Here is a 22,993-nt window from a genome sequence, read left to right as displayed (position 1 = left end):
AAAAAGGCAAAAAAGGCTCCGCTGCACGATCGTTGTCAGAGAGCTTGTGCAACCGAATTTATAAGGGCTCTCAGGCCTAGACTTTCCGGTGGATCTGTAAATATGGATTATTTACTTTCCCACATGGATCACTGCGATCAGACGCAAAACAAGCGCAAATTGCACTCAGCAGCAGAACTTTATGGCTGCGTTGGCGCATGTCATTAGCATACCGTTAGCATATCATTAGCGCACTATCTTTTGCGAGGCGGACGCTGAGGCGTCACAGATAGCGGGAACAATTGATGCGCAACTCAAGGTGCTATCAGCGGCCGCAATCCATTTCTTGAATTCGCCCCTCAGAGTTCATGGTGATGATCAAAAATTTGCGTTCGTCTTTTATCGGGCAGCCTCATCAGATTCGGCATCACAGCTTGGTTTGGTTATCTCTCTGTGCAACTGATGTCCAAACTGGACCGATGGATGCAGACTGCATGGAAGATTACAGGGTTAAGACACAATCCATCCCCGGCGTCTGCTTATGCACAAGCTGCTCTAAGGCAACAGGACGGTTACTGACCCATCCCACGTTCTACACTGAGTATCAACTACTGACTAAATACATTTAAAAACAGATTTATCCCAGTTTCAATGAAACTTCGAAATAGCCGCAGATAAGAAAAAGATGAGGCCGCGATGGACGCCGGAGGATCTTGGTTTTTATGGAGGGATTTTGCTTTTATTGATGTGTTTGTTTTTTTCTGTCTGTCTCAAGGTGCATTTACGAACATGGCTGGGTGTTTTTTTTATTTACTAACATCTTCGTAGCTTTTTTTGTATGTGGCATGTCGGCCTTTTTAGGGCCGCAGCGTGGGTGAAAACCAAGCCCAATGTTCCACTTTGTGGGACAATAAAAGTTAATCTTCAATCTTGAATCTGGAATGGACGATAGTTTTAACTATTAATGCAGGTTGCGGCAGTCCAGAAGTCCCACTTTAATTTAGAAAACCGACCGCCGGCCCCCCTCTCACAACTAATTATGTGTGTGTGTGTGTGTGTGTGTGTGTGTGTGTGTGTGTGTGTGTGTGCCCACTAATGGTTCAAACCGCGGTGGCGTCGGCGGGTCATCCTAAAACAGCGCTGCGCAATGTTCCCGGATCAACCGCCAGCCCCTCAGAACCACGCACCAAATTATAAATCTCCCTGCGTGAAGTCTCTCTGTCTTTTTCGATAGAAGTCTGATAGAACATTTTTTATGAGCTGTGAAAATGCAAGGACAGTCACCAAAGCCAAAGCTCCCCCTATTTACAATCGGAATTACATTATGGATTAGCCAGTGAATCTTCTGGAGGTGAAAAGTTGGAGCCTTGAATATAAACGCTTCATCAGCGACTCCGGTAAATGTACCCACCTTACTATTTAGCATGCAACACATGAATTTTCATGAATGATGCCAAGGCCGGGCTTTATGGTCGTTGAATTCATTATCAAATATTGAAGACCGCTTTATAAGTTTCACTCCGAAATGTCAGAATAACTGATGTTCAAATACTAGGCGCACACCCCGCCCCCCGGGGGAATGTGGAGTCAGTTATGGAGGCAGGGACGGTGTATTGGTTTGGCTCGGCGTTTTATAAGCCCGCCTGCGACAGAGAAGACTCATAAAGAGGAGGGATGGGAGATGCAGCGCGTGGCACCGAGGAACCGCGTTTCTGGTGCATTGCTAAACCAACGAAATAGTCAATTTCAGAGACAGGGCCTCACAAGTGTTGTAAAACCAACACGCACGCGCACACGCACACGGACGTACACGCACACACACACACACACACACACATACACACACACACACACACACACACACACACATTCTTGTGCTGGTATCAAAGGTCCCAGTAAATAAAGGTGGTATGTGAGGACCCATGTTTCTCTTGCCCTTGCAAACCAAAGAAATTGTCAATTTCAGCGAGAGTACAACAAACACACCCACACACACACGCGCGCGCACACACACACACACACACGCACACACACACACGCACACACACACGCACGCACACGCGCACACACACACACATACGCACACACATGTCACAGGGGAACATTAGAAGAGACAGGGGTTGGTAAAAGTGTGCAGACATGTCGGAGAAGTGTGAAAAACAGTCAAAACAAAAATAGTAACTCCCCCACCCCCCACCCCCAAAAAGGCCCTCCAGGCGTTAACAGATTTCCTTTGAATCACAAATTAACAAAAAGGCGCGGCCCTTTTTCCGCAAGTGTGTGCTTCTTGTCTTGCGACTCCCCCAGCGCCCCTTGCGGGGAGGATAAAAACACCCAAACACTAATCCTGACACACCTCAAAGAGATCAATGCAGCCCAAACGCAACGGCATCAATGGATTTCACAGTTGCCGAAAAAACAAGGCCGGAAACTCAAATGAAACGTTAGATTTATTGGAGACAAACGCAGCGGAATGCCACGACACACACACCCCCACACCCCCCCCCCCCCCACACACACACACACACACACACACACACATTGTGGAGCTGCAAAAACAAACGTACAGACGGTGCCGTGAGATGAAAGGAAAAGGCTTGAAATGGGTTGGAGGGGGGGGGGGGGGGGGTGTACGGTGGGTGGAGCGTCGGGCGCCGTCACCACAGGTAGAAGAGGACGTAGTCGACGTAGCTACCTAGGAAGGCCATGACGCAGATGCTGATGGCGAACATGGAGCTGACGCTGAGGCTGCCGCCGTCCCAGTTGTGGAACATGGCCAGCGTCACCTCGCAGTGCCGGCCGCGGTAGCCCTCGCTGCAGCGGCACGAGTAGCGCGACGGCGAGTGTGCCACGCACGTGCCGTGGCGGCACGGCCGGCTGGCGCACAGCGTGTACACGCACACTGCGCCCGAGGAGCCGTCTCTGGTCATGTGACCCACGGGGCACCTGGGTGGAGGGAAAGAGGGAGAGAAAGAGCGGTCGGAGGGCTGCGGCACACCTGAGCAACCCTGTCAGATAAAAGAGGAAGCCGAAAATCCCCCGAGGGCTAAGCTGACGCCACGAGAACAAATCCCCCTGGGTGTTCCGCCGCTTCTATCAAATATTAAGAAGAAAAGAAGGGAAAGGAAAAAAAAAAAGGTAAAGAAGGCGTCTGAAGAGCGCTTATTGCAATTTTTTTTTTTTACGGAAAAAACAGGAAAAAGAGGAAACGGAGAAACTAAAGTGCCATTGGCGCCGCGCGGATTTCGGTGACTCGTGCTGATGTGAAATATTTAGCGCTCTTTTCCGCTGCTTTGTACTAACCAGTGTGCAGAGGAGCCCCAGAGTATCACACCCCGCCCCTTCCCTCCCCCCCCCCCCCCGTTTCCGAGGCTCAGATCGCAGCCGGGGAGACAAAGTGATTCTGCGGAGTTCAAAGGAGCCGGGGCCAGACATCAGCTCTACATGTTGTACTTGGGGCTGAGGCGTGGCGCCGGTCGCCCGTCACGGAACAGACGCCTTCTGGACGCTCCTGCAAAGGGTTACGCCAAAAAGTACACCTGGCCCCGAGTCACCTCAAGATGTTGTGCTTCACAAGCACGTTCCCATGCATGGAAAGGCATTTTTCTTGTTTTTTTTATTTATTAAAAAAATGTATTCCTTAGGCTGCATTTTATTCCATTTTCTTTTTTGGTTTTATTTTATCTTGCAAAGCCTTTTCCATGTTAAGTAATTTTTTTTGTGAACTGCATTATTGCCTTTTTTGTAAATTAACTTTTAGGTTTATTTGTATTGTTTATGAAATAAACAAAAACAAATTAACCTAAAATTAATTTAGTTAATTCATTTTAAAGCAGTTTTAGGTTTACTGTTTATTCGGTGAACATTTTCTTGTTTATCTATCTATCTATCTATCTAACTAGCTATCCATCTATCTATCTCTCTATCATCTATCATCTATCCATCTATCCGTCTATCTATCTATCTGTCTGTCTGTCTGTCTATCTGTCTGTCAATCTATCAAGATTCAAGAGGTTTATTTTTCACATACATATACATACTTTCATACATATATGCAGTGAAATGTCTTGATCATCTATTTTATGTTCATCTTATCATCTATCTATCTATCTATCTATCTATCTATCTATCTGTCTGTCTGTCTGTCTGTCTGTCTATCTATCAGTCTATCATCTGCAGCAGTGGTTCGCAACGCAGGGTCTGTGGACCACGAGGGGGTCATTCAAGAAGTTCCAGACCCCCCCCAGCAAAATGATCATTAGAGAATGTACATTGAATGACTGTTTTGGTCCTAGTTTTACGATTGTCTCCCTAACTATAATACAGACAAGTGTGGACGTTCGGACAAAATCATATCCAACAATAAAAAATCTTCAAACGGGTTCTCGTGTGTATCCAACAGAGGCTCCTAGATTTCCAAAAGGTTGAGAGTCACCGAAAATGCTGTAAATCTCGATGCAAACACCTAATTTCAAGATCAATGTTTACATTTTCATTTCTGCTGGCGAGAAATTAGTGCGACCGCGAGGGTCGACTCAGCAGGATCCGGAATTTTGCGTGTGCTTTTCGCCTGGAAGTGTTTGCCGTGTACTTCCTGTGTGAGCCTTTATTAGTTTATTAGTGCACAGCCTTTGAGGAATGTTTTCCCTGTTCCCTACTCCCCGCGGTACCTGCACTCGCTGTGCCTCCAGAGGTCCACGCAGATAAATGGGGGGGAGCAGTGGTGTTTTCGACAGGCATCAGAGGGGCAGCCCTGGGTGACACCCTGGGAGCTGACCACCTGGAAGTCCTCCGAGGGTGCCTGTGCGTACAGGAGTACGGGGCGGCCGTTCAGCCTCAGATCCCGCAAACAGCCTGCACCAAAAAAGAGGGGAGGAGGAGGAGGAGGAGGAGGAGGAGGGAACCACAAACCGCAGAGATAAGAGAGATGGAGTGACGAGAAATAGAGAAATTGAAAGACAGAGAGAGAGAGAGAGAGAGAGAGAGAGGAAGAGAGAGAGAGAGAGATGGTCTTGACATTGTTCTAGATCTTTTATACAATGGAGACGCGCACATTAAGGTGTGTCCCAATAATGTGTAGCCTCTCACACTAAAACCGTCGCAGCACTTGAAAAAGAGTCTAGTGTAGAACATTTATTTTTAAAGCCAGGTTTACGTAACAAATAATTGACATGATCCAGTTCATGTAATATTAATTATTTAGGAAAACGGGACATGGAGTGCTTGATGTCTGGAGTTGCATCAGCAGCGGGTGCAAGGGGGGAAAGGCAGGTAAGATAGACAGATAGATTTAAAACCGAGAGGTGTACACACACACACACACACACGCACGCACACGCACACGCACACACACACACACACACACACACACACACACACACACACGCACGCACGCACGCACGCACGCACGCACGCACGCACGCACGCACGCACGCACGCGCAGCCCCAGGCCAAGCCGTCAGCACAGACTTGTGTTTTTCAGGATATTTACTCTCTCGGTGAGCTTGCTCACTCGGCAGGGAGGACGGGGTGCAACGCATTATTTACACAGGGATCACTGCCCCTGCCTCCGCTGCTCCACACAGCTTCAGACCAAAGCTCTGCGAAACACGTCCGGACCAGCGGCTGAAACGCTGGAATATATAGGCCGCAGGTACACACTGAAAGTTTCACCGATGACTCTTGTTTCTTTTCAATCCAAATGCATGAAGGAAAACCACCGGCAAAACCGTAACGCCATTCCTTCTGGCATTACAAAATGATATTCAAGGACCTTCAAGTACGTATATACATATATATATAATAAGGGGGGGAGGTCATGGACGCCACTCCATGTGCCCCTGTCTCCCTCTACCTCTGCTTTTTTTGAGTGCTCGAGCCCTGTGCAGTGCGCACGGGGCTGCTCGGATGGAACAAGGATTTTCAGCGAATGCAATCATGGAAGAGCTTTTTGCGAAAAATGGTACAAAATCCCCTATATGGGATTTTTTTGGTTTCAATCGGAAGCAACCGGCAAGTTGAAATACATAAATTAAGTAAGGACGGAGCACCGGGTCTCACCGGCCGCAGAGCGGAGGCTAGGTTAAAACAATTTGCTTAATTAGGTGTTTTTTGTCTATTCCATTTTTGGAGCCCTTTCTGAAATCTCACAGGAAAGGGTAAAGAGCGGAGGAGCAAAATAAAAGGATCAAATCGTGTAATTATCCCAGGGAAAGCCCTTCCTATTCTAGGTCTCTGCTCCCCGGAGGAGGAGGCGGCACCTGCGGCTCCATCGGCACTGCCCCCCCCCCCATCCCCCGGTAACACGTGTGTCTGAGTTTTCTCTGCAACGCCGCTTTATTCCTCCAATATCTGAACCGAACTGAACCGTATCAAAGGAAGAAAGAAAGAGAGCAAGCCCGTTCCAGAATAACCTGGAAACGGGTTTCACAGTGATTTATTTCTTCTGTTCCAAAAAAAAAAAACGTTGATGGCCTTGCCGGTTGCCGATATCTTTGTCCAGTCTCCTTATATATATATATATATATATATATATATATATATATATATATATATATATATATATGTAATTTACTAAGTGACAGTATTTTTCAAGGACATTTCAAGCACTTCAACACAAAAATGGCTATTTTGAAGGTATTCCAGTACTGAAATTTCTGAGGATGAAATTCAAGCACTTTAAGCACATTAAGTGACCTGGTAAGAACCCTGATGTCTGATATCCAACACCACAATCACTGAAGTTCTCAGGTATAAGACAGGGTTCATTCTGGCATTACAAAATTAAACTCAAGGACTTGCCACCTTTTAAAGCACCTTTTTTTTTTTTTTGCATTTTCAAGGACTCAAAACTCAAAACAAATATAATCAATTTATCTTCCGTGGGATCCTTACTAATTATTTTTTATTAATTGATCAGTATAATTGATATAATGTTGTCTTAATCTCATTGTCACCTTTTATTTATATCCCTCAAGGGCCTGGCAAGAACCCTGATTTACCTACCCATTCATCAAAAATTCATCATTAAAAAAAAAAAAAAAAGAGATGCTGTACTTATTCCTACCCTTGGTTCTCTCCATTTTTTATCTATTCCACGTCGGCCTACGTACCGAGGAAGCTGCGGTTGTGTCCCGAGGGGAAGGAGTTCCCCAGCATCACCACCGTCTGGTCCACGATGATCTCCTGGCTCCGCCCGGGAGATGCCGTCACCTCCCGCTGGCCGCCGCCGCCGTCCAGCCGGAGGGAGAACTCACGGCCGTAGCGGTCCAGCTCCACCTGGTGCCAGTCCCCGTCGTCCAGGCGCTGGTGGGGCAGCGTCAGGTTGCAGTCTCCATCTCCGAGGTTGTAGAAGACGGCCAGGAGGCCCTGGGACACCTGACGAGGGGATGGCGGAACCTGCTTCACCTCTATATTCGACATCCAGACTTGGCAATACATCGACATGTCAAATGAGTGTTTTCAATCTTTTGGAAAAACTCCCCATATCCTCCATATTTACTGTCTTCTTTTGAGGTTTTGAATGAAAACTTGCTGAAGATCATCAGCGGTAAGTATCATTCCCTGAGCCAGCATGGTTTTGCATCGGCACCGTTGTTTATTATTATCATTATCATTATCATTATAATTCTTCTTCTTCTTCTTCTTCTTCTTCTTCTTCTTCTTCTTCTTCTTCTTGTTATTATTATTATTATTATTAATACTACTACTACTAATAATAATACTACCACTAATAATAATAACACAACATAATAATAATAATAATAATAATAATAGTAATAATAATAATAATAACACAACATAATACTACTACTACTACTACTACTATTACTACCACTACTACTAATACTACTACTACTAATAATAATGATAATAGATAATAAGAAAATAAATGGTTATTTCGAAATGACAGCCATATTCTACCTGTGTTGATTCTACATAAACACATGGCGCCCATAAAAAAGGAAAACACAATAAAAACGTGAATTAATTCAGCAACTTGGCAAACAGAGTGCTGAGCAAAAAGCCGCTGTAAACAGTGCTACATGGCGGTAGCGGGAGTAATTCAGATGGGAGGGTACACACGAAACAACAATTATCTCCAGCGGTTAAGCATGAGCGCACACAATGGACAGGGACTGGGAGGGGCGCCCGTAACTGCAGCTTGTACATGCCCGCGCCTTAATTGGAAACGGTGGGGAGAGATAATTCAATACCTTGTGTCATGCATCCAGCCCGGTCCAGATTAACTATTGCTCTTTCAGCATCAGCCTCTTGAATGCAGATGTCCTCCACACTATTCCCAAACCTCACCAACAGATATTGCAGTCCCCCCCCAAAATAAATAAATAAATAAATAAATAAATAAATAAATAAATAAATAAATAAATAAGTAAAAATATATGCTTCAGAGATAAATGGTCACAGTTGTGATTCACTGGAGCTTGGCAGAATAATGGATAGAACACAACAGTTTCAATAATCCTCCTTCAGCGATTGCATTAACTGATGCATGTTCCTTCTTGACTGAGAGGGTGTCCCACTTTGAGGCCGACGTGTCTTTCACAGAGCTCCCCACTGGTAACCTCTGTAGGAAATGTCTGGTTATTTATTCAGCGTGCACTCTCCTCCGTTCCCGCCCTTGAGAGAAGAAAGGGTCTGGAGCCTTAAATTAGGGCTTGTTGCCGGCAGACACACCAGGCTAGCGCTCGAGTGTTTCTAAGAGGTTTGAGACAACAAGGCTGAAAACCCTGCACCGCCGCCGCAGACAGACATCAGATGTTTTATACAACTCGCCAATTCAGCTCTGGAGAGGCTTTGATGGAGATGCTTCGCAGCCCCCGTTCGGTAAAAGACTACAGCAGGGGCTTCTCCCTCTCCCCCCGTCACCGAGCAATGGCTTTGAGGGGGACGACGCCACTGATTATTTTCTGTGTCTCAAAACCCCAAGTAGAACAAGTGCCAAGACTCGATACTCAAACCAGCGCTCCCCAACGCGTACACGCTCATGGCCAATGCTCCAAAGAGCAGGCCATCAGGGGGGGAAGAGGGAGGAGACAGGATCACCTCCGGTAGACGACACATGAGCGCGGCAGGAGTGACAGTTGCTCGCGCGGCCGTTTAGACAAGAGCGCTGCTGCTGACACTTTGCCTGCCAGTTTACGGAGAGAAAAGTCAAAGACAAGAGACGGCCGCATCATATTCCTCTCAAGAAGGATGGTAAGTATGGCAAGGATAACTGCTGTCGAGTTTTGGCAAAGGGCGAGCCCACCTGTCTTCTGGAGTAACGTTCTATTGTGTTCCGTACAAGAGAAAAAGCTTCGTCGATTCAAATAACACCCACTGACGACTTCGAGCTTCCCACTTAAAGTGAGCCGTCTGAAAAGTCTGAGGTGGAGAGCCAGGGATTTGAGCTTCACTTAAGTGCGTCCTGCCCTCGAAACAAAGGGGAGGTTTGGAGACGGTGCGCACCGCGGCTCTTACCGAAGAGTCTCCTTACGTTGCGATGAACGCAAAGAGCTGAACGCGCTGAAAGACGCGAAGACACGACAATATCAATCCCTACGTATTCAAAACCTGATATTAGCCCTGAGCAGCTTCCATTAAGCCGGGACTTAATCCCGATGATCAGGCGTGAAAATAACAGGCAGATCGCTGGGTGGAGGGGGGCGGGGGGTGATGAGTGGTGGGTCGTGACCAACCTCTAGACGCAGGTATTCATTCTGTTCCGGGGAGAGCAGGCTAAGGATAACCCCGCTGGCAGAGCGTGTCCGAACTCCGACCTGGATGCGGGTCTGGCGGGCTGGCAGGGACCCCAGGAGCTGCAGCTGAACGTGGCTGCGCCCGTCGAAGGAAAACTCCGGAGCCGCTGGTAGAGAACGGAGCGTGTGTAATTAGTATTTCCGTCATGGCGGGAAATGTGATGTGAGGTGACAGGCCGTGCTCGCTGCTTGGCAAAGGCTATTTGTGCGAGCAAGGCAAAGATTTCCTTTACGAGGAAGACGTGGCGGGGTAGGCGTGCTGCGCTCCAGAATGACAAAAGGTCTGAATCTCTCATGCATGGTATCGGTTGTCAGGTTCAAAATCGATGGTAAAAAAGAAATCTCAAAGGCGGTGCTGGAGGTGGAGTTTTCACCAATGTTTTTTACGAATTATGACATTCAAAATGATAATAATTATAATATAATAATGACATGAAATACACATAACATGAAATAATAACACATTACTGTATCTAACATAACATTTTCCATCTTCTTCATACTGCAGCCTCAGTAGGTAACATGAAACTTCCCACTACCTGCTTCTTAGCCGCCACCACTGCCACCGTGGCCAAAGTGTTTTTTTTTTTCAGGCTGTTCTGGTTCTGTTATTATCGAGTTGGAGAGGAATCTGAAGTAGGGTGTGATATTTGTGCATTCATTAAAAGAAACCACTGTGAGGGTTTGTGCCAAGCTGCATTAGCAATGGAGGCTATAGATAAGGAAATGTGAGTATGGCGAAGCCAAAAATGCTCCTTCTAAACAACAGCGAACCTGAGCTTGGGTTTTTACCCCACTGGCACCGGCTCAGAGAATACGAACAGCCGCTTTTATTTCTTTAAGAAATTTGTGAAAGAAACACGGAGCCAGCTATAGCGGAAAACCTACACAGTATGCCTGTAGATAAATAAATAAATACGTCAGCAGAATTTTCGAAGCCCACCTTGGGCACACTGTGGCCCCGTGTATCCGGGCCGACACCGACAGCTGTCGGAGCCCCTCTCCCTGTGACAGCGGTCCTCACTGCCACAGGAGGGTCGTTGCTCCCTGCCGGTGCACTGGTCATCAGTCAGGGTACATCCTGGGAGGCTGCTGATGGACTCAGCTGGAGAGCCAAGGTCGTACAGCTGAGAGAGGGGAAATATTTGACCATAACAAAACACACAAAGAACAACAAGGTTAGGGGCGAGAAGAGTCGATGAGAGTCCAAGGCTTCCACAGCATCAACCTCTCGAAAAATACACACATACCACCTTTGGTACAGAGTAAGAGAAACCTCCTCCATTCTTATTTTACCATCAGCATAACTCACAGTTAATATGAGACATACTGCAAGATGTCTCCTCTCATTTGGGAGAGGGTTGCTTCTAATGTCTGCTTATTCATACATTAAATGCTTTATTAAAAGGTGACATGCAAAACAAATTCTTCTCGTTAGGCTTTTCAATGTTATTTTACAACCAAAAAACATTTAAATGGCTTCATTAAATAAATAACAAATGGCCTTTAACAGGTCTTGAATATGCATCGCAGGAGAAGAAAGAGGTTATGAAAAAGGTAAATATTAAAGAATATACTGTATACCATAGGCATATATACTGTACCATGGAGTGGGGGGACATGGGAGTGGTGGGGGGGTGGGGTGTGGTGGCGGTAAGAGAGTGACTGAGGAAGTATTCCCGTTAGACAGGTGCTTTATTTATTCAAGGACACCTTTAATAAGGAAACGGAACACAAGTCGGAGGACAGTCCAGTTTTGAAATACTGTGTCCGTCTACCGCCGCAGCACGCTCATTTGTCCTCCTTTTTGAATCACCCCTATTTTATACTTTATCTAATGGTATATAATAAATAAAAACAAAAATAAGTAATACAAAAAATAGGCTATGTATTCATATACAGTCCCTTAAGACTTGTGGTCTTATAAATTATTGGCAAATCATTGGTTAAATAAACATAACAAAATTAGCCAAGTGGCTTATGGACGTGAGGTCACGGCAGGCACCAACTCAATCCCCCTGCAGCGGTAGGCAGTGGTGTTGTCGGGGGTGGGCAGCCCGAATGTTTTATGAATTGCACCGGATATAAAACAGTGTATGTGTCCTCTGAGGGAGCGATTGGGGCGCAATGGCGCCTGTTTCCCCTCTTCATGATGCGTAATGGAGACATGGAGACGGAGCTATCACGTCCGTCTCTTTACCCCCCACCCACTCCCATCCCCTCAAAGTGTAATTTTTGGTGTTAAGGAAATGGCCACCCTGGTTAGGAACGAGGCACGAGGACGCTGAGAACACGGGGCGCGGGCGCAAATCGGCAGGCGAAGGGCGGAGATGAGCGAGCAACACACACACATCGCATGGCCGCAAAGCAATAGCGATAGGCTTTCGACCTTATCGGCAACGTTCAGTTACCGAAATACCGCACGCAGAAGTTCTCGGCAAAAAACATTTTTCATAATGTGACAGCAGCGTGACAAAAAAAATCCCACTGTACCCCCTTGTTCCGCCACCCCTGATATATACCGTATATATGAGGCTAAATCCATTGAATCCCTCTAGCATCTCCCGTAGCTCCTGGCTCACAAAGAGGGAGAAAATGGAGAGTGATGAGCGAGAGAGAGAGAGAGAGAGAGAGAGAGAGAGAGAGAGAGAGAGAGGCAAGACTCAAACAGGAGACAAAGTGATGAGTGAGACATCAGCATGTGCTAAATCTTCCAGTGTAGCCTTGAGCACACATTTGCATTCCTAGTGAATTAAAGTCCTTCAGCGGCCCCGCTGCCAGTTATCCAAACAGATCAAGAGCCGAGTGGCGCTAAAGGAGGGAGGGTTTATTGCGATTTATTCATGATTTCGGATTGATTTCGGATGATTTGCCGGACCTCCCGATGCACGTACCCTGCTGTCCACCACCAGGTTCCTCACACACCCAGTGAAACGCTTGTGCTGGAGCTGTGGGTACTCGTAGGCCGTCACGTTGTCGTTGACTCCTCCCAGCTGCAGCACGTGGCTCCCGTTCATGAACCTGAGGGGGGATCGCACCAGGTGACACCTGCAAGGCACTCTGCTTCCTGTCCACCATTAATGGCTCATAAATAGTCAATCTCGCGATCTGGCTGTATACACTGACTTCATTGAGGGAATAATTTGAAGAAATCGCACTTCTTTGAGTGGAACATTCTTTAGAAAAGATATTGTGAGAGAAGGTATTTTTACTGGAGTATGTACATAGACATTTTGCATCTTCTTCCTTTGGAAAACAAATAAATGAATTTAAAAAATTCATTAAGTTTGGTCACATCTCCACCCACCAACAGAACTTTGACCAAGACTAATAGAACCTTTGTCTAGCCGTTGGTCACATTTCTGCCTTTTAATTGAAAACACGCTCAATAGAGGCACCTCCTTGAGCTCTGAACTTGAAACGAGTTCACAAGTAAAACGTATTTGAGTTTTTGATCAACACCGTCTTGCTCTTAATCAAGGTCTTATTTGAAAAAATGACTTGGAAACATTATAATGAAATGATAAAGGTATTTTTTTTTATAAACCTAAGGCGCATTTTTCAATCATCCTTGAAAGTGCATCGGCGGAGAATGTTCTGATGCCAGTCAGAAATGTTTACTCTTTGGCTAAAAATAAGGTTCCGGCGGACACCTTCACATTCACTTCAAAATTAGTTTGGCATCCGGAGCTCTGCTGCTCATCACCTCCACCGAGGTGTATGGCAAACATAGGCAAACTTAGTGAGCTGGAAATATAGGAGTGATGAGCTTAAATAGGCCGGCAAAATAAGGGCGTGGAAGTGTTTGACGTGGTTGAGTTGTCTGGGAGGGCTGGCTCCACAAGCTCCGCCTCAGTTTTCTTTGAACTTAGTGAGCTAGCGAGTGTCTTCCAGCAACTCTCCAGGAACCCTGAGCCTTAGACCCGTTATCTACCTTTTGGGGGGCTTCTCGCAACAATGAATGGAAGCTCTTCTAACTGCCGCCGAGCGGATGTGTGCATCGTACCTGTCACGGTTGGGGGTGATGCCTCTTATCTCGCAGGACGAGCGGTCCTCCGTCATGGCCCACGAGTCTACACCCTCCGTCTCCATGACGATGGCGCTGGAACATCGATCCAGAGTGAACCGGACTTCCTTTAAATTGGGGAGAATTTGGTCAGCCTTTCAGCTTTTGGGTCAGAGCGGGCCGCGTCAAAAAAAACCCAAACCAATTTCATCCGGCGGGTTTTGCGAGACAATTTAATGGCGTGTTTTTTGGTGGATGGCGTCGCCGCCCTCTTACTTTACTATTGCTCCGCACGTCCAGGCGGTGCCAGCGTCCATCAGCGACGCCCACATTGCTCGGCAACTGGAGCACCAGGGTCCCTGAACCGTGGTTAATTTTCAGACTGGGTATTCCGCCAATGAGCTCTGAAGGAACAGAGAAATAATTGTTGACGTTAACACTAACCACAGACACGTTTGGACCCCGGGAGCGACGGTATTTCGAATAGTTTGAAATGTGTGAAAATGTACCAAAAATGTGTTTTAGGTTTCATTCACCCCAGAGATAAAACACAGACAGAGTGATTAAGAAATGTACAATATTACAATATATTCAGTACAATGTAGGGGTAAGGGTTTCAATAATCCTCCTTCAGGGATTGTATTGACTGATACATGTTCCTTCTTGACTGAGAGGACGTCCCTCCTTTCACAGAGCTCCCCACTGGTGACCTCTGTCGGCAATGTCTGGTTATTTATTGATCAATGATCGGCGATCAGAGAAAAACTAAAAAAAGTCACCCGAATTCAGTGCAATGTACGGGTAAGATTAATAACCAAAAGAAAGAGGGCTCTTACAGTAAACATCTTACCTTATAAGTTAAGGGAATAAAGCAAATCAAAGCAGCAACGACATCATGACAAGATAAACCACAAACCCAAACGTTTCTCGACAAAGTTGAAAAACAACAAAGCACTCACAATGATGTACTTTGAAATATAAAGCTGTACAGTGTGTGTGTGTGTGTGTGTGTGTGTGTGTAAATGTGGACCGTAAGCAGAAAAAGGCTTTAAAATATTTCTTTACTAGTATTTCATCACTCTGAATTTGTAATGGGGCGATAAAGTGATCATTTCGATTCTTCATGATGTCTATACGATACAGTATGTCTATATGATATGTCTATATGAGGAGATAGCCGCGCCTTCGCTTATCGACAAGCGACATCAATTATTTCAACACACTAAGGCTCCTTTACAGTTTGTTTTTGATCTCAGTGAAACTCAGGGCAGCCATTAAATACTTGGATCTCTATTTATATGTATATATATTTTATTCCCCAAGTTCCATTCCCAGTTTTATTTATCATCATAAGTAATCGAAAGTAACAGCTCTAAATCCACAGTCCAGAAGATCTTAACGGTTGTATTTTCGATTTCAACATAAAACCAACCTTCCTAAAAAACTAAGCTCATCAAACCGAATCCTATAGGTGCCATGGTTGTGGCATAGCCATTAGACTGCACCAGGGCCCCAACCTAACCTGCACAACCTGGGGGGGGGGGGGAGGTTGTGTGTGAACGTCTGAAACGTTTGAAACGTCAGTGATTTAGGCGTTGAAGTCCCTGCGTGGCTCTCCAATGAGAGCTGAATTCCTTAAAAAACGCACAGAAATGCAAATGACCGGCAGGTTGGCTGCCAGCCTTTTGCAGCAGGGCAGTGTAATTATTAGGGGAGGGAAGCTGATTTTTCACCCGCAGGAGCCTGCCTCACTGTGGAAGTTCGCCTGAGCGCTGACGCCCCCCCCGACCCTCCCACCGACGCCGGCCGGGGGAATTCCCCCTCCGGTGATCGATAACGTATCACATTAAAACAGGGGTCTTCAGCCTTTTTCAGTCCAAAAAGTACTCGGTTACTTTCCACCCCATCACACGGGGGCTTCACTAACTGTAACGGCTTCCACAACAGCTTCGACAGGGAAGATGTGGGAGGCATGAATAAAATATAGAAGCTATAACTGAATGGATGATTGAGTCGATGAACGCGTAATACAACGTTTCAAAAAGCAGAATGCCGTATAGTCCACCACAACGCTCTCATGTAAATGGGATTAAGTGAGAAGATTTTAAGGAGTTGTTAGCTGAGCATGACATTAAAAGAGGTGTCTTCAACCTTTTTTTAATACTATTTTTTGTTGCATTCTAAAATGGACTAAAAACCTATTTATAAAGCCTTATTGTACTCATATATGATGCTTACGCTTCCTGTGTGTTTTTATTTTAGAATTTGATTTATTTCTGATAGTTTAGTTCCATTAGTAGACCAGTCACGGAGTGTGACTGGTATAACTTTTTCCATCTTTTTTAAAAAGACCTTTGTGTAAAAAAAACAGTGAAATCCACTTTTTCTCTGTTTTCACAAATAAAACGAAATGTTCACATATCCTAAATAGGGTTGTAAATGTTGTTTAATATTTACCAAGTGTTTTTGTTGAAGTCCAGCTGGTTATGTCTGTCAAACACAGTACGATACTGAAAAATTTGGAGGTTTTTGAACGCACCATTGCGTCACAAGCTGCGAAGTGCTTTGCTTTCAGCTGATAATACAGGAATTTTAAAAATGATGCTGTTCTCGTGTTAATGATTGGAGTTTCCTTAGTATTTTATTTTTTGGTCTTAAATCCATTTTTAAACATTTCACAAAAATAATTCTGACATAAAATATGTTTTGCCGGACCCACTGGAGTACCTCGACCGACTCCTGTAGTGGAAAAAACTGCATCTAACAATTAAACTGAAGAAGAGAAGTTCGAGAGAGTCGAGGTCTGAAGATATAAGACTTTATTATCACTTGCAAGAAGTGACAACAGAATCTGAGTTGGTTTGGCAAAGAACTCCTGAGCCCCTCATGGACTCCTCCTTTTAACCTCTTTCTGTTGGTCAAGAAAGTACATCTGTTTACTCAATTAGGATCCCTTCCTTCCTCCTATACGGTCAATAGTGCAAAGAAGCCATTTGTCTGCATTCTTTGACATCAGTTACAACAACAAACCTCCCGACACTAGTCCAGGCCACATTTTATGAGGGGATGGTTGCATTCACACACCTTCCCATGTCATATGGCCCACGGTCAACAAAGCACTTATTCATGTCTTTGCTGACCCCTGTCTCACACACACTTACTTCATTCATATAGCATATGGGCAAGATAACGAATGTTCTTTCTTATTTAATGGTAGAATATAATGAACATATTTCTTTTAAATGTACTAGTAAATTTCTCCCATACTCCCTAGCGGTTGAAGACCACTGCATTAAGGCGGAGCTGGAGGACCAGTTGGACGGCGGCCACTTCCTGGACCACCCTGTTTCGGTATCATCAGTGCGTTGCATTCTTTCGCCTCCACCCCCTTCTCTGCCTGGATCCCCAAAGCACCGTTTTACTGACTGAGCTAACTTTTCCTGTACCTGTACATCTCTGAGCGAGAATCCACTAATTGAGAACATAAAGTGAAGCTCCACAGTTGGAGCCCCGGGCCAATTATCTGGGCGTACCTATGGCCATGTAGTCCTCGGGGTCCCCGGGCAGCAGCGTGGCCAGCGGGCCGGCATAGAGGAGAAGCCCGCCATCCTGCTCTGTCAGAAACTCCACCGAGAGATGGCTATCAAAGCACGGCCTTATGGGAGGAAGCCAGGCATAGCCGTTGCCAAGGAAACTAATTCCGATCTGCTGGCAGTCCGGCCCTTCAAATTGCGGGGGGCAGCGGCACCTGTAGAACGCAGAGAAATAAGAGAAAATAAAATGAACAGATATGATGAAATCAATAGACAAACAGTGGGGACATAAATACGTTTTAAAAAAGGTATTTCTGTTCATATTTTGATATTTTCTGTTCATCCGCACGGTGCCGGGTGCCTACAACTGCCCTATGGATACGCGCAGGCTGCGGTTTGTCATCCACCCAAAACCTGAACGCGGCGGCTGTAAACAGGCAGCGGGAAAACCAAAGTGAGGCCCAAATTTGACCGGGTCGGCAAAACAAGGTTTCTCGCCGAGCGTTTATCACCATCCTTATCTGCTGAATTAGCCACAAAGCCCTGAATGTTAATTCTACATTAAATCAATTAACTATGAACGCCACATCGTCCCGGCTCCATACTTTATCTATGGCCGCCGCCTGAGCCCGGCCCTCTGGAGAGCGCTCCTGCTCGGCACATCTCATCTCTTTTGTTAAGACTTAATTAATTCCATTTCTCTTACTTTCTCTACGCTCACCACACCAGCGCTGATTTTCTGCTCTGACTCACTTTGCTCTCCTTCTCTCTCTCTCTCTCTCTCTCTCTCTCTCTCTCTCTCTCTCTCTCTCTCTCTCTCTCTCCCTCTCGGTCTCTCCTGGAGGTATTATGCCGTGGTTGATCCCAGCACAATCGCTCCTTCTTTTACTTATCTCCTTTGATTAGAGACCGAGCGTTAAGGATCGCAGCCGTCAACCGACGGATTAACTGCAATATAAATGAGCAGCGCCACGCGTTCGCTGTGCATATTTGTATGTATTATAGCAAGTAGTGAATATTAACAGTTGAGGAAAAAGCACTATATCAAAGAGAGGGAGATGCATGCAGTGATGAAAAACAGTGCTTTCAATCACTGGAGGGGTTGGAAAAGGAACTGCTGATCCCATCCCAGCCCCTCTGCTCGGATGAGGCGTGTGAGACGAGCTGGCTTTGCTGATAATGTCAAAGCCATCTATTTTCATGCGGTGTCTGAGGAACGCTCTGTGTACTGAAGCTGTTAGGGGGCCGCTTCTCCCCCAACGCTGTTTATTCTGCAGAGAGGCCGCAACAACATGTCAAGAATGCTGATCCCCCCAACGCGTGCGGCGGAGGGATGGCTTATAGGACGCGTGGAAGGAAAGAAGTAAGGAAGGAAAGGACCCCCCACCCCCACCCCCACGCCTCGTCCACACCTCCCACCTCCCTCTCTAGCATCGACATGTGCACCTTTCTCTGCACTTTCATGCCGCTCATCAGAGCCATGCCAAACCAAGGGGGCAACAGGGGAATGTTTATCTTCACTTCTGACAGACAATTCTTATTATTTTCTGAGAGGGCATCGTCTGAGACAGCCTGTTAAGGTTTTTTTTTTTGTCTACGGAGGATTGGATCAAAAATTGGATTCTTCATGGACTCACATGGATTCGCACTGTATCCACGGGAGGGTCTGGCACGTAAAGTGGCCAAGCCAGCAGGGGGAAGAGCTCACACTCCTGTCCAATGCTGACGTAGAAGTAGAATGACCCCGTCAACTTCATGTCGCGGTTCATTTTATTTATTAATTTTGATAAATTATTATTATTATTATTATTATTATTATTATTATTAATAAGAATAATAATAGTTTTTATTAGGTATCAAAAAATAATAATTACCCGAAAAAACTGTTTATATTCTGGTGTGTTGGGACGTAGATGGACTGGTAAATGGAGAGATTTGACTCACAGCAAAGTTCCCTCTTCACCTTAACGGTCCGGTACAACCCTCGCATCACTGCTGACGTCGCACCTATCCGCCTGTCCATCTCACGATGCAATTCTGAGGTTCCCAAACCAGACACTCTCCTCACCTTGGCTGCGCCTCGAGATCCTGTCCATGAATATCACAAACAGAATCGGGGACAAGGGGCAATCTTGGCGGAGTCCAACACCCGCTGAGAACGTCTTTGACTTTGTGCCGAGAATGCAAACACAACACTTTGGTTGTACAAGGCCCGGATGGCTCGCACCAACGGCCCTGGTACCCCATACTCCCTCAGTACCCCCCACAGGATCCCCCGAGGGACACGGTCGAAAGCCTTCTCCAGGTCCACAAAACACATGTAGACTCGATGGGCAAACTCCCACGACCCCCCCCAGGAACCCTGCAAGGGTAAAGAGCTGGTCCACTCTTCCACGTCCAGGATGGAATCCGCATTGCTCCTCCTGAATCTGAGGTTCGACAAACGACCGGAGCCTCCTTTCCAGCACCCTGGAGTAAACTTTCCCGGGGAGGCTGAGCAGTGTGATAAATAATTGGAGCACACGAGGCCACCAACGGGTTCTTGGGTTACCGCCACAACAGGCACCGACTACCTTCCAACCACAGCTCCTAGCAGCCGCCTATGCAATGGAGGTTTTGAACATGACACATTCGGATTCCATCTCCCCAACCTCCCCCGGGATGCGCAAAAAATTCTTCCGGAGGTGGGAGTTGAAGACCCTGCGGACAGGAGCATCCACCAGGTGTTCCCAGTTCACCCTCACTACACGTTTGGGTTTACCAGGTCTGTCCTGCAGCCTCCCCCACCATCTGATCCAACTCACCACCAGGTGGTGATCAGTTGATAGCTCTGCTCCTCTCTTCACCCGAGTGTCAAGACATACAGCCGGAGATCTGATGACACAACCACAAAGTCAATCATCGATCTTTGACCTAAGGTGGTCTGGTACCACGTACACTTGTAAGCCACCCTATGCTCGAACATGGTGTTCGTTATGGCCAGTCCATGACGAGCACAGAAGTCCAATAACAAAGCACCGGTTTCAGATCAGGCAGGCTGTTCCTCTCAATCACCCCCTTCCAGGTTTCTCCGTCGTTGCCCACGTGAGCGTTGAAGTCTCCCAGTAGAACTATAGAGTCCCTACACAGAGCCCCTTCCATCACGCCACCCAGAGACCCCAAGAAGGCCGAATACTCTGAACTGGTGCTGCGTCACACTTTAACTGCGCAAATCTCTTTTGGTAAAGTGTTGCCGGTTTCCTCTTATTGTTAACTGTTAACCAAAAATAACCAAAATGGCAAAACATTTTGCTATGAAATGAAGCAAAAATCCTGTAAAATGGAAAATGTAGTTACTCAAATCTAAATACAGGGATTTAAGTATAAGTACGCCGTTACGGTCCACCCCGTCAGGGCTTCATTTAGCAGCTTCAAGAACAGCTTCAACAGGGAAGATGTGGGAGGCATGAATAAAATATAGAAGCTATAAGTGAATGGATGATTGAGGGGATGAATTCGTATACTTAATTTCAAAAAGCAGAATGCCGTATAGTTCACCGCTCTCTCTCAGCGCGCCGTTCGATACTCATGTAAGTGGAATTAAGTGAGATTTTAAGGAGTTGTTAGCAGAGCAGTGGTTGTACTAATTCTGATGGCCTACATTTATATAATCTGGGCGTTAAAGCGTGTGCGATAAAATTAGCTGGGTGCAAGATCCTTCAGTGATCATCTCCCACAGGAGGGATTTCCACACCCTCGGCCAAGGCCTTTGTATCGATTGCGTGCGCCGAGTCAAGAATGAAGCTCAGTGCTCAAGGTTCCGGCTACAGTATGCTCAGTGGAAGCGCTTCCTTGATTTTGTGCCAAATATAACAGATATAAAAACATAATTAATGCAATTAGTCGATATCATAGAATAAAGTCCCGTTTTAATGTAAATTTAATCATTGTTTTATGAGCCCACTTAAAAAACAGGAATCACTATCACACATACACATATACACACCACACACTATCCTATGTTACAGAAAGACACACACACACACCCACTCATATGCACACACGCACCGACACACACACACGCACACACTCACACACACACACACACACACACATACACACACAGACGCATTACAAACTGTAAAATAAACTGTGCAATATTCTGTAATAACACTGTACTAACCCACTAGACCAACCCATCCAGTATTAACCGGGTCAATTATGTTGAATACATATTACAGAAATATACACCCACTACAAATATCCACTATGGTCATAATTATAGTTTGTGCCGCTTGGCCCCTCTCATAACTATCTATTATCATTTATTCTTATTTGGGACACGGATATGCCCCAACTTTTACCGTGACAAATCCCTTGTACATGAAAATGTACATGGCCAAATAAAAAGATTCCGATTCTGATTCTGTTCCTGATACTAGCCCACAGCAGTTCGGGGAAGGCCAGTTAATGTCTACACTTTTCGCGGTTTGCCCTGCAAGCCACACATTGAACAAAACGCAGGGTTACCTGTAGCCGCTCTGTGTGTCGATGCAGGTCCCCCCGTGCAGGCAAGGGTTCCTGGGGTAGGAGGAGCAGGAGTGGCGGACCAGCTCCCTGGCAGCGCAGCTGCACACCGCCGAGGACGCCACGGTCACCGACGCCAGGGAGATGCTCCCCGAGTCCAAAAGGGTGGGGACGTCGCTGACGGCCGTGCGCGTGGAGCACCCGGCAGCGGCCCGGCAGTCGGCCTGCGCGCACTCGTCCACCTCCACCTGGCTCAGGTTCACGTGCAGCATTGACTGCAGCTGAGGGTGGGGGAGTGGGGTGATTGGGGTGGGTGTGGAGGAAAATAGCATTTAAATTACAAGGCGGTGGGATTTGCCCGTAGAGACACTGTCGGGAGTGTCTTAATGACAATTTTAAAGGTTGCCCAGGACACACTGGGTGGTTTCAAGTGTACACACTAAACCACACACTCACATCGTTTGAAGCAGCACGGGGCACATTTACCCGTGGCATTAACATACAGAGCATTAAAGAGGATTGGATTGTAATCAGATCTAGAAACGCATGAAAGTCTGATTTAATGGCGGACCAAGATGTAGAGGAGATCCAATCACAAAAAAAAAAAGAAGAGAAAAGCCCACCAAAGGTCGTTAGAGACGCAATGTACACATTTGTGATGAAGTGCAAATGCGATGTGCTTCCGATCCGCTCTGCATACAGAAATGGAAGTCGGCATTTGTGGAAGGAGACAGAAAGTCGCCAGGGCAAAATAGCTAAAACAGCACCGTGCATCATCATAGACTTTCTCTCCCAACACTCACCATGGACTATATAGGAAATTGCCGCTAAATAGATCTTTTTCCCCTTGTTATTAAAAGTTAACAAACAGCTGCATTCCACAAGTGTATATTTGCAGAGAGTTAGAGAGGAAATAATGAGTACAGCACATTGCTTTTTTTTTATTTATTTTTTTGCTTTGTGGTTAAGACAGAGATTCAATTTGTTTATTGGGAAGGCAATTCAAATTCCCGAATTAGTAACACTTTATTTAGACTCTCCAAAATCCATACTCAACTCAGCATCAACTGCCCATCGGTTGAGTCTTATATTTGATCTTTAGGTCCTTAAACTCTGGGCAGAATGCCTTGGATTCAGAGAGTCTGAGTGACTTTTCCATTTTTAAACTCCATCTACTCCTGGCTGGTACAGTTCAGTATCAACAGTGA

At 46.1% G+C, this 22,993-nt stretch overlaps 1 protein-coding gene across 1 annotated transcript in view; it reads right to left on the bottom strand.

Moving 5' to 3' along the window:
* LOC307231612 (neural-cadherin-like) overlaps nucleotides 1-22,993 on the bottom strand; it is a gene marked incomplete at both ends in the record, with an annotated part of 99,964 nt that overhangs the window by 5,172 nt on the left and 71,799 nt on the right. Inside the window, 10 exons of the mRNA XM_080002377.1 lie at nucleotides 2,675-2,925; nucleotides 4,650-4,833; nucleotides 7,092-7,356; nucleotides 9,681-9,847; nucleotides 10,684-10,867; nucleotides 12,635-12,761; nucleotides 13,747-13,874; nucleotides 14,023-14,150; nucleotides 17,280-17,494; nucleotides 21,789-22,066. Coding sequence (XP_079858503.1) covers nucleotides 2,675-2,925; nucleotides 4,650-4,833; nucleotides 7,092-7,356; nucleotides 9,681-9,847; nucleotides 10,684-10,867; nucleotides 12,635-12,761; nucleotides 13,747-13,874; nucleotides 14,023-14,150; nucleotides 17,280-17,494; nucleotides 21,789-22,066 — 1,927 coding nt within the window. The remainder of the gene's footprint in view (nucleotides 1-2,674; nucleotides 2,926-4,649; nucleotides 4,834-7,091; nucleotides 7,357-9,680; nucleotides 9,848-10,683; nucleotides 10,868-12,634; nucleotides 12,762-13,746; nucleotides 13,875-14,022; nucleotides 14,151-17,279; nucleotides 17,495-21,788; nucleotides 22,067-22,993) is intronic.

The sequence above is a fragment of the Zeus faber genome (assembly GCF_960531495.2).
Source record: "Zeus faber genome assembly, chromosome: 6".
Classification (NCBI taxonomy): Eukaryota; Metazoa; Chordata; class Actinopteri; order Zeiformes; family Zeidae; genus Zeus; species Zeus faber.
This window is presented reverse-complemented; position numbering and strand designations above follow the sequence as displayed.